The sequence below is a fragment of the Rhineura floridana genome, chromosome 2 (assembly GCF_030035675.1).
Source record: "Rhineura floridana isolate rRhiFlo1 chromosome 2, rRhiFlo1.hap2, whole genome shotgun sequence".
NCBI lineage: Eukaryota > Metazoa > Chordata > Lepidosauria > Squamata > Rhineuridae > Rhineura > Rhineura floridana.
The window spans coordinates 228106487-228119263 of NC_084481.1; the positions used below are offsets into that span (position 1 = coordinate 228106487).

Sequence of the window (12777 nt, forward strand, 5' to 3'; positions counted from 1 at the left end):
CTACCTCAAAGGGTTGTTGTGAGGATAAAACGGGGGGGGAGAACCATGTACGCCGCTTTGAGCTCCTTGGAGGAAAGGTGGGATATCAATGCAATGCAATGAATAAAATGTTTTAGAGTACAACTGTACAGAGTACAGTTGGCTGGGGCTGATGAAAGTTGCAGTCCAAAGCCTCAGAAGGGCATCAGGTTGGGGAAGGTTATGCATTTGATTTAGAAGGCAACAGTGCTCATTCTCTCAAATCTCCTGCTTAATAGCTGCAGTGATTTCCATCTGGCTGTTTTCACTAAATTATTAAAATACATCCATAATCTGGCTTGAACCAATTCTCAGGTCACTGCACGTTCTTCCTTCGTTCCCTGTTCTCATTTTACAGGCGACTTGCATACATTACTTCACTGCTTTATTTTTATTTTAAATCACTGAAGGGTTCCTAGAAGGCAGGTACATCTCTTGCAATTCTTGGGAGTCAGTTAATTCTGCTTTTTATCCTTGACCATCTCTGGAGTACAACTACATGTAAGCAGAGAGACACAGAGATTCAACAGAAGCTGGGAAGGTTATTTGCAGAAGAGCTTCAGAGGCCAGCTATTTAATGCTTTGGGAAAAGGGCAGTACCTCAGTGTTAGAGCATCCATTTTGCATGCAGAAGGTCCCAGGTTCAATCCCCAGCATCTCCAGGTAGAACTGGAAATGTTCCCTGCCTGAAACCCTGGAAAGCTGCTGCCAGTCCATGTAGACAATACTGAGCGAGACGGACCAATGGTCTGACTCCATATAAGGCTTCCTATGTTCCTAAGTATAACATCACCTGCTCCTGCAAAGCACCATTCCATTGCTTATTTTTAAATCCCCCACCCGGGGGCTCAAACCAGAAAACATCAATCTGTCTGAAGTGGGGGAAACTGCAGGTGAGAGCATTTGCAGGCATAGGAGGAGTTAAGTATCCACCACCTTCTCAATCACTGCAAGGTTGCGAGTATCCATTTGCCGAAACAAATTGATGGAACTTAAGGCTATCATGTGCTGCTAGTCACAATGACTACCGACTACCTCCAGGATCAGAGTATGCCTTTGAATACCCGTTACCAGCAACTGCCCTCATTAGAGGGCCAGCTCTATCATTTGAGTTTAGAGAAAAGATGAATAAGAGGTGACATGGCAGAAGTGTATAAAATTATGCATGGCATGGAGAAAGTGGATAGAGAAAAGTTTTTCTCCCTCTTGCAAAGCACTAGAACTCGTGGACAGCCAGTGAAGCTGAACGTTGGAAGATCCAGGACAGACCAAAGAAAGCACTTCTTCACGCAGTGCATAGTTAAAACTATGGAATTCGCTGCCACAAGAGGCAGCGATAGCCACCAACTTGGGTGACTTTAAAAGAGGATTAGACAAATTCATGGAGAAGGCCATCAGTACCTACTAGCCATAATGGTTGTACTCTGCCTCCAGCCTAAGTCTGGATACCAGCTTGCTGGAAATTGCAGGAGGGGAGAGTGCTCTTGCACCCAGGTCATGCTTCCCATAGGCTTCTGTGACTCTGTTTAAGGCTTCTCATAGGCACCTGGTTAGCCCCTATGAGAACAGGATGCTGGGCTAGATGGGCCATGGGCCTAATCCAGCAGGCTCTCCTTATGCTCCTATTAGGCACAGAGAGGAAGCCGAGTCCCCTAAGCTAGTCTGCTCTACACTTGCTAACCTGGCCTGCTGCCTTTATGGTGGAAGATGTTGTCCTTTTGTTAATGTTGAAGCAAGTTGCAATTGCCAGTCCGGTTGGATTCTGGGGCCACCGCCTTGACCTTCGCCTCAGGCAGCAAAATGTCTTGGGCTGATCCTGTCCTGCTTGTGAACTTCCCGCTATGAGGAACAGGACTTTGGAATATTATTAATTAATTAATTAGATTTATATCCCACCCTTCCTCTCAGAAGGAGCCCAGAGCGGCAAGCAACATCACTAAGAACACTCTCAAACATCTTAAAAAACAGACTTCAAAAATATTAAAACAAAGCATCTTTAAAAACATCTTAAAAAAAAAGCTTTAAATACATCTTAAAAAGCAATTCCAACACAGATGCAGATCAGGCTGGATTGCCAGTCTGATCTAAGCAGGACTCTTGTTATATGCTTAAAATCTGGTTCCATCCTCAGGCAGACCTCCTGTAGCCTGGGAAGAGTTCAGAAAATCTCAGGGTATGTAGTGGGCTTTGCCAATTCCATGCCATGTGCCACATCCAAGTGGCTTCTGTATCTGGCTTAGGACAAGGCTTGTGGGGTTGGAAGCAGCAAAAGGGTTTCTTCCCCCTTTCTATCCAGTTCTGAGCCTTTAAGTCTCAACACACAGTCCACGTACGCTGGGAGTCTCAGAAAATATTAGGTTTCACTTTAAACAAGCAACGAAAAGATTCTAGCCCTCATGGCTATAGGGAGAAGGTTGAAAACTTAGGCCTTCAGTCCCCTGCTGTGCAGTAGGGCAGCTAGGCTCCTGGGTTTTCTATGCAGTGCCCTCTGCCATCCAGACTACAGCATCAGACAAAACCGTCTCGTTCTCAGCATGCCTAATCCTGCAGACAAACCCAAAGAGTCCCAAATTTCCATGGCAATCCTGCCAACGTGTGATAGTACCTACAAGTGTCCATGGGAGCCCCCTTTATTTCTAGGACAACATGCAAAACAAGAGCTGGTTCCCCTCGATTTAGAACAAAACACAACCTATCCACTCCCTCTTTCCCAACCTTGTAGTAACGAAGCCTTAGGCTGTGTATACACCATACATTTAAAGGACTTTGTTTCCCCCAAAGAATCCTGGGAGCTGTAGTTGATCCCTCTCAGTGCTACAATTCCCAGCACCCTTAACAAGCTGCAGTTCCCAGGATCCTTTGGGTGAAGCTATGTGCTTTAAATGTATGGCGTGTACTAGGGATGGGCAATTCATCAAATCTGCACTTTCTAAAAAAATGAGACAACTGAAGCATAGCCATCCTTTGAAATTCACACTTGTTCGAATTTTGCAACGCAGCTCGCCAACCAAACAACATTTACAAAAATGCATGTGTTAGGGCAGCCTTTCCCAACCAGTGTGCCTGCAGATGTTGTTGGACCACAATTCCCATCTTTCCTGACCATTGGCAATGCTGGCTGAGGCTGATGGGAGTTGTGGTCCAACGGCACCTGGTGGCCCACTAGTTGGGAAAGGCTGTACTGTTAGGGGAAAGTCTGCATACAAATGAATGTATGAATGAAAGCAACATACAGAAGTGCATTATATAACAAGAAACTGCTTGCAAAAATATATACATTAGTCAAAACCGCCTACAAAAATGTGTTTATTAGGAGAAATTTGCACTAAAACGTTGAAGAATTTTCATGAGGATTTTTAAAAAAATCAAATTGCTGCAGACATGTGGAGAACACCATTTAAGATTGGAAAAATGAGAAATTGAGAGAACCAAAATTGACAGAACTTTCCATCTCTAGTGTGTAAGCAGCTTTAAAAGCCCTGCTGTGTCTCGATTCCCTTGGACTGGCGGCTTCTGTTCTAGGAACGAGGATGGCTACCAGAGAAGAAAGCACTTGGCGATTAGTTGCGAAATCAACCCCAAGAGCAACAATACTGCTTTTACATTTCTGCTTTATCCCTCTGATGAGGCAATCTCAGCATCCTTATTTCCCTCTCTTATTAGGGCTTTCTAAAAAAAAAAATATTCAAAGGCTTTTTCTATCATAATCCGAAAATCCTTCTCCTGATCGCAGCCGCTGCAAGGCGGTTCTATTAAATGGTACACTACATTCGTTCCTTGGGTCAGTGCCCATGGACCTGCTATTACTACTCTAGAGCTTAACTTTTCTCTTTTTTAAGCAGCCAAGCCAGCAGCGCTTTCTCTCTCACACACACGCTCACTCTGCCACCATTATGTAATCAAATCCTTCTAAATCAGGATTGCTTTTGTTCTCCATCATTTGGAATCCCCTTGATTACTCACACAGCGCAGATTAGTACAAACGTTTGGCAGCCAAGGGGAGAAAGGGGGTGGGGGTGGGAGGGAAAGAAGAGAGAAAAGCCCAGCTGACCCAAGAGGGCAGCCAGACTCCTCTGCAACAAGTGTGGTAAGAGGGCACAATTAGACAGAGATCTTTTGCTCCTCTGTTTGGCAGATTCTACGAGGCTCAAGCATTCACAAAGTATTGAAAGGAGCACTACCACCAACCCCCCCCCCCCGAGCCTAGATAATCAGCGAGGTCCCTGCTGAGTCATTCTCAGCCCCAACCTAGCTCATGGATTTGTGAATGAAGGCATACGGGCTGGTCCACTCCATTCCAGCATTTATTGTCTTAACTGTGACATAAGATAAGTTGGGAATTTCTGGGCAAAATACAGGTCCGATACCATACAATGCTAGTCGCTGTCAGAGTAGACCCATTTAAATGAATGGTCATGACCAACTTGGGCCAATCAATTTCAATGGGTCTACTCTGAGCAGAACTTAGCTGGACACAACCCAAAAGAGTTTAAGATAAAGAAATTCACATCCAGTGCTCCACAAAGAAGGTCAGTTTCCAGGGGACCGTTTACAGCGGCGTCACTAGCGGGAGTGCGGGGGGGGGGTGCGGACCTCTGGTGCGCGCCGTCCCAGGGGCATGGACGAGGTGGCTGGGCTTGCACGCATGCGCGCACACTCGAGGCCAGCCACCCCGTCCATGCCCTGGGAGGGCGCGCGCTGGAGGGGCACCCAGCCGGAGAAGGCCTGGGAACGCCAGCGCGCCTCCCTCACTCCGCCGACACTGCTTCCGCTGCATTCTAATAAAACATCTGCATTCTAATAAAACATCTGGAGGCTACCATCTAGGAAAAGCTGCTCTAGGCTAATCCCAAGTCTACTTACCACTGGTTTTTGCCCAACGTCCAGTGAGCAGCTGTTTCTCCTATCAGACGTACTTTTAAATTGTTTGAAAAGAACCATTTCCATCTCCCTCCATCTTTTGTCTAGAGACGCCTCATTCCTCCCAAGTCCCATTCACTTTCTAGTCACTGATCACTCAGATGGCCTGTCATCGTAAATACAGCTATGCTTCAGTTACACTCTGCTTTTTAAACCAAACACGTCCTCATGCTGCTAGCTAGGTGTAAATTCTGCATCACCCACTAGCCTGGGAAAAATTGCCACTATTTCAACATGGATTCTACTATGTGCATGCAAATCTAACAGGCAATAAAAATCTGGCAAGATAATTTCCTTCCTCCCCCCCCACCCCAAAAAAGCATTACTTTGCTTTTATCATGCAGGATACTTTCATGCCCTATTGTCGTGAGTCACCCTAAAGAATATTAAAAAGAGTTGGCCTTTTGCAGGGTTGTATTTTACAAGCCCTGCCTTTTCATTACTCAAGCCAAATTAAGATGCTTTAGGGGCATAATTTTTATTCCATGAAATTATATAAGCTTCCTCCAGTCTCCAAGCTCAGACAAGAAGCAGCAGGATCTTCCACAGAAGGTTCTTTAGTACAGAAGGGAAAGATTGCTTCTATTCTGGTGTCAGATCCAGTAATTATTTTTAACTGGCATTTTAATAGTTGCAAGTGTTGTCATTTTTAAAGCCAAGATTTCTAAGATTTTAGTAATTGTTTTATGGCAATACCAACCTTGCCTTGTGCATAGAAGCAGAACTTGGGTTGCAATATTCACAGAAAATACAAACAGAAATTGATGTTAAAGCATCAGATCATGATTTGCCTTTTCTTGGTTACTGATTTAGGATATTTCCTTTAGTGGTTTTTTTAGAACGATTCAAAGCACCCTGCAAGAGTCTCTTCGTTTTTCAAACTTCTTCCATAGAAGAAAAAGTGAAGAGATGGGGAGAAACTTTTATTTTACTAAAGTCTCTTACCTTTTTCTTACTGCAGTAGATCTGCCACTTCTTTTCCGCTGGAAGAGCAAACATGGCTTCTCTATGCTTATCTGAAAGGTCGAGTTCATCCTAAAGAGAAACAGAGGACATAAAAGTTGTATGTTATGAAAACATCAAATGAATCGTTTGGATAGGCATTACAGTTATTGAAGACGACGACACCCTTCTCCACCAGCTTAACTGATTTAGCCGGGATCAATAATTATCCTAAAAATGGTTTGTGACCTGATTGACTTTGGTGCTAACAGCTGATTTAAGAGGCTGTGACTCTTGAACTTTCTTCTCTGCAGGCGCCTTAGAGCAGCACACCTCATATCTGCATATGATGATCATCTGAATGCAAAGCATGTACTCTTAACACTGAGCCACAATGTAAGGTGGCCACAATAATCTGTTTTTGCTGCAACAGACAGATGTAACTACCCCTGCAACTACAAACAAAACCACACAGATCATCAGATGTAGGCAAAGGGACTGTGCATACTGCTCTAATCTAACTGTTTAGGTCAGGGCTGGGGAACCTTTGGCTTTCCAGATGTTGCTGGACAACAATTCCCATCATTCCTGACTATTATAATAATAATAATAAAAAAATATTTTTGAGTCGCCTATCTGGCCGAATTAACGGCCACTCTAGGCGACGTACATTGACATAATAAAATAAAATACAATATAAAACCAGTACAAACCACACTCAATAATCAACTAATCACCCCTCTTCCATTAATCAACAACATTAAAAACTAACCCACCCCAGAGATCCCATAGGCCTGCCTGAACAGCCAGGTCTTCAAGGCTCGGCGGAAACCTATCAAGGAGGGGGTATGGCGGAGGTCGAAAGGAAGGGAATTCCAGAGGGTGGGGGCCACAATCGAAAATGCCTTCTCTCTAGTCTGCACCAGTCTAGCTGTTTTAACTGGTGGGACCGAGAGAAGGTCTTGTGAGGCTGATCTTGTCAGGCGGCATAATTGGTGATGCTGGAGGCGCTCCTTCAGATAAACTGGGCCAAAATCGTATAGGGCTTTAAAGGTCAACACCAGCACCTTGAATTGGGCCCGGTAAACAACTGGTAACCAGTGTAGATCTACTAACACCGGAGTGATATGATCACGGCGACGGCCGTTCTTAATCAAACGTGCCACCGCATTCTGTATCAGCTGTAATTTCCGGACCGTTTTCAAGGGCAACCCCACGTAGAGCGCATTACAGTAGTCTAGGCGAGAGGAGACCAGGGCATGTGTCACCCGTGGGAGAAGATGGGCAGGAAGGTAGGGTTGCAGCCTCCGGATCAGATGGAGTTGATACCAAGCTGCCGGGCTCACTGCCGAGACCTGAGCCTCCATGGACAGCTGGGAGTCAAGAACGACCCCGAGGCTGTGGACCTGGTCCTTCAGGGGCAATCTTACCCCATTAAACATGAGGTCTATATCTCCCAACCTTCTCCTATCTCCCACGAGCAACACCTCGGTCTTGTCGGGATTTAGTTTCAGCCTATTCCTTCCCATCCATCCACTTATGGATTCCAGGCACTTGGACACGGTATCCACAGCCAACTCTGGTGAGGACTTGAACGAGAGATAGAGCTGAGTATCATCCGCATATTGGTGACACTGCAGCCCAAATCTCCTGATGATGGCCCCCAGCGGCTTTACATAGATGTTGAATAGCATGGGGGAGAGGATAGAACCCTGTGGCACTCCACAATTGAAGCCAAGGGTCTCATGCTGGCTGGGGCTGATGGGAACTGAAGTCCAACAAAAGGCTGGAGGGCCAAAAGTTAACCAGCCCTGATCTAGATGATACACTAACAAATCATAACATCCAGTTCCTAATATTCACCCTACGGTGTTTTTCCAGAATGAACTGTAGGATGCGGATACCTTGGGCGGGGTGGGGGAAGGATCCTAATCCATAAACAGATACAACCATCGTATAAGGAGCCTCATAAGAACAGCCCTGCTGGGTCAGGCCAGTGGCCCATCTAGTCCAGCATCCTGTCCTCACAACAGCCAACCAGATGCCCTAAGAGGAAGTCTGCAAGCACAACAGCACTCTCCCCTCCTGCGGTTTCAAGCAACTGGTATTCAGCAGCATCCTGCCTCTGAAAGTTCAACTTGACAACGCGCCTAGACAATCATGCCTGGTGGGTTAGATCTCTCAGGGGCCACACTGTGATTCACAAGCCCACGTCCCTTCCTAATGCAGGACAATTTCCACAACAGTTTGCCACAAAGCAAGGTTTTACAGTCTCTGTACAAGGTTTTCCTGCTTTCCTCTCCAACCAACAGCAAAAAGTGCTAGTGCAAGACCTGGCTCAACTTGTCCATGAGGCATTTTCTGAAGGGCTCCTGCATCCTTTATAGTACCCTTCCCCAACCTGGCGCCCTCTAAATGATATTGGACTCCAACTCCCATCATCCACGACCACTGGCCATGCTGGCTGGGACTGAAGGGAGTTGAGGTCCAAAACATCTGGAAGGTGCTATGCTGGAGAAGGCTGCTTTATAAGCTCTGTAGACAGGAGGGTCTGTTAACTGTGTGTGCTGGGATGAGGAAATTTCACAGCTACTGAAATCTATGGAAAAGCGATAAGCACCTCTTTCCTTTTGCTTGTTTAGACTAGAGATGATCTACAAGACTGAAGGCAAGGTATTGCCATGGTTCACTAGGAGATGAATGTTCCAAATTAATTTCCAAAGCTCAGGTCACTCTATAAATGGTTCTCTGAAAATGGAGACAAGTTGCTATGAGGAATCACAGATGATAAATAAGGCAAGGGGTGAATTCTGTGACCCCTTTCAGCTCATTACATCTCTGCGAGTCTCACTCACCCATTCTTTCCCCATCAATCACAGCATACAAATCTTGTTAAGTGCATACAGAGTACGTTCGAACCACTCTTAAACTGTAGTTTGGACTACAGATTGTGATTTGTGTTCCAGATATATAGGCGAACCATGGTTTCCCTCTTCCCAGCCCCCAATCATCTGATGCTTCCAAAACAGCACTCTCTTAAGGGTGGAGTCACATCTCAAACCACTGTTTGCTGATTTGGCTGCAATGCCAAAACCACAGGTTACCCAAAAATGTAGTTTGCAAGCCAGCTTCAAACCACAGTTCCTAATCCTATCTTGGTGGCTGTTCACAAACCATGGTCAGATGATGTTATAGTTTGGAAACCACAAACCAGGGTTTGGCATTATTTATTTACATTGTTGGAGGCGGCTATGATAGCACCTCTGTTAAAGAAGACCCTGCGGATCTTAACAACTTCTGCCCAGTCTCTAATCTCCCCTTTTTGGGCAAGGTGGATAGTGGCTGCTCAGCTCCAAGTTTTTTCTGGATGAATAGGATTATCTAGACCCTTTCCAATCAGGCTCCAGGCCTGGTCATGGGACAGAGACTGCCTTGGTCACCCTGCTTGATGACCTACGCCGGGCATCAGATGGGGGAGTGCATCCTTGTTGTTGCTGCTGGACCTCTTGGCAGCTTTCAATACAATCAACCATGGTAACCTTCTGGGCTATCTAGCTGGGATGGGATTGGGAGGCACCATTCTATGGTGGCTCCGGTCCTACCTGGCGGACAGGTCCCAGAAAGTGGTGCTGGGAGACTACTGCAACTAGTGCAAAACTGCAACTATCAACAACAACAGATACCCAATGCAGTTTTCAAAATCAGTACTCATGGTAAGCCACCTCAACAGAAAGCTAACTTGCAGCAGCATTCTGCAACAGCTGCAGCCTCTAGACCAGTTTTGAGGGGAGCCCCATATAGAACCTGTTACAGTAATCCAGGGTCTTCAGGTTATCAGCACACGGGTGTCACTATGGCATTTTTGCCTAAGAACCTCATGGAGGTAGGTTAGGCTGACCATGCACGATACTGGCTAGCTAGCAATCCTACATACAAGAATCAAGCTCTTGGAATTGTGCATGAGAAAACCTCAGAGTTTTTGACACAACTGGCCAGGAAGTAGAGGCAGCTGGCACAGACAGGAATTCCAAGCTACTGCCAGCCCTGCAATAGCCACATTAAATGGCTGTAAGGGAACCAAAAGTGGTATCCACATCACAGACTCTTAAAATCAGGTTGAATTAGGGAAATTATGCTTTCCTAAAAAAGAAGGCATTACAGCAGCAATGGAACACATTATTCATCACCCCAGCTTGAAATCCTGCCATGAAATCCCTCAAGCAATCTGTACACAAGCTCCACTTCCATGCAGTTTCAATTAACAATCATGATGCAGACTAATTAGTGAGCAGGAGATGCCAATTGGCAATTAGCTCCATAGCTCATCTGCATTTGTTCTTTGGGGCACGATTGCAGCCTGCGTGCTAGATAGGTAGAAAGAGAAAACCCCCACAACACTAGCTGACTACAAATCTAGCCGGCACCTTTGTGCATGTAAGCTCAAGAGCAAATAGAAAAAAAGGTTAGTATTTCCAGATCTCAAGATTTCAGAGCCAATCCTGCCAATTTATCCAATAAATTGTCTCTGAACAGGCCTCATGCCAGCCTGAATTTGCTGTTGTTTTAAATCGGAGGGGGGGGGTGCGTTAAATTGCAAATATAACACAAAGAAAGAAAGGAGAAACAAACAAAGCAGGAACGTAAGAAGAGCCTGTGGAATCAGATTAGTGGCCCATTTAGTCCAGCACCCTGTAGTTCTTATCGTAGCCCTGGTAGAAAACCCAGAAACAAGACATGAGTGCAACCCCTGTTCCCCTCACAGAGCTACAACTCCTAGGGTTCCCAGGGGAAAAGGGATCGGTTGTTAAGCCACTCTAAAAATTGCAGCTTTGACTGTGAGGGGAATAGGGGTCTCCTACTAACTCTCGGCACCTTTAACAAACTACAGTTCCCAGGATGCTTTGGGGAAAGCCATGTCTGTTAATAGTGGCATGATACTGCTTGAAACGCATAGTGCAGATGGGGCCTCAATGAAAAGGGAAGCATTCCAGCCTGTTCAGCAACTGAGCCTGATCTTTACATGCCGTAAAACCAGAACTCCCTCCAGCTTCGTATATAAGCAGAGGGTGGGGAATATTTTCAAGCCCAAGGTGTATTTTAGGGTCTGTTTTTATGATGTTTTGATGTGTTTTTAGCGCTTCTGTCTGCCGCCCTGGGCTTCTGCTGGGAGGAAGGGCGGGATATAAATCACATAAATAAATAAATAATAAGAGCCACAGTGCCTCTTGGGTAACTTTCCAGAGGCTGCATGCCAGTCATGGGTGTGGCCAGAGGCAAAAGTAGGCAGAGCAACAAGTGCCCCTCTTGCCTTTGCATGCATTCTCTCCCCACCCCACCCCAATTCAGGCAAACAAGAGTTATTATCACAGTTCAAGGACATATCTCAGCCAGGCAAAAGCACTCAAGGAGGGCACAGGACAGAGCTGCTAACAGGTGTAGTCTGGGGAGAGCCTCAAGGAAGAGAGGGAGGGAGGTTTGGGAGGGCCACATTTATTTATTTATTACATTTATATACCGCCCCATAGCCTAAGCTCTCTGGGGGTTCTCCTAGAACCACCTCTGTCACTTGAGGCTCAGGTAGCCTCGGTGGCACGGAGTGCCTTCTACCAACTTTGGTTGGTGGTCCAGCTATGCCCCTATCTGGACAGGGATAACCTAGCTTCAGTTGCCCATGCTCTGGTAACCTCCAAATTAGATTACTGCAATGCACTCTACGTGGGGCTGCCTTTGAAGACAGTTTGGAAGCTGCAGCTTGTGCAAAATGCAGCGGCCAGATTGGTAACAGGGACCAGACGGTTATAACATATAAAACCGATTCTGGCCCACTTGCATTGGCTGCCTGTATGTTTCTGAGCTCGATTCAAGGTGCTGGTTTTAACCTATAAAACCTTACACGGCTTGGGACTACAATACCTGATGGAACACCTCTCCCGATACGAACCCACCCGTACACTACGCTCAACATCAAAGGCGCTCCTCCGGGTGCTTACTCCAAGGGAAGCTCGGAGGATGGCAACAAAGGAGAGGGCCTTCTCAGTGGAGGCCCCCAAATTATGGAATGATCTTCCTGATGAGGTGCACCTGGCGCCAACACAGTTTTCTTTTCGGTGCCAGGTCAAGACTTTCCTCTTCTCCCAGGCATTTTAGCATGTGCTTTTAAATTGTTTTAAATTTTTAAATTGTGTTTTAAATTTGTATATTTGTTTTTAATGTTTTTAGTTACTGTAAACCGCCCAGAGAGCTTCGGCTATGGGGTGGTATATAAATACAATAAATAAATAATAAATACAGCAATTAAAAACATTGGAAACAAATATACAAATTTTAAAACACAAAAAACAATTTAAAAACATAATTTTAAAAAAATTAAAAACATTTGAGGTTGAGGCCTGAGGTTCTCCAGCTCTGATATAAAGATTGTGACGTCCAGTGGTGCTTTTTTTGGGGGGGGGGTAAAAAATGAGGTGCTGGTCAGTAGTGACTGGTGCCCATTGAGATTGGTGAGGTGGAATGCAGGTGGCCCAAGCAGGAATTGGAGCCAGAGCCAATGACAGACACAGCCAACTAATACTAGTCCTGTCTCCATCCTCCTCCCTGCTGAGTTCTACAAGGGCAACATTGAGACTAAGGAAGAAGAGGAAGCTGACAGCCAGGGCCGCCCCCTGCTTTTGAGTAAGGTGGCAGGCAGGTGAGGGGCTGGCTGATAGCACATTATGATTGGTTACCTAATGGACCAGCCTCCACTGGTGCCGATGCTCGTATCTTGATAGAAGTGCTCTGGGTGCCAGCACAAAATGGCTGCCAATGGCAGTTAGAAAAGAGATGTTGGTACTCTGCACCGGCAAGCACCATCACAAAAAAAGGACCGGTAACACCACTGCTGTTTCAGTCTTCCCC

At 45.8% G+C, this 12777-nt stretch overlaps 1 protein-coding gene across 1 annotated transcript in view; it reads right to left on the reverse strand.

Moving 5' to 3' along the window:
* DAAM1 (dishevelled associated activator of morphogenesis 1) overlaps positions 1 to 12777 on the reverse strand; it is a 243282-nt gene that overhangs the window by 115634 nt on the left and 114871 nt on the right. The window contains exon 3 of the mRNA XM_061612446.1: positions 5884 to 5973. Coding sequence (XP_061468430.1) covers positions 5884 to 5973 — 90 coding nt within the window. The remainder of the gene's footprint in view (positions 1 to 5883; positions 5974 to 12777) is intronic.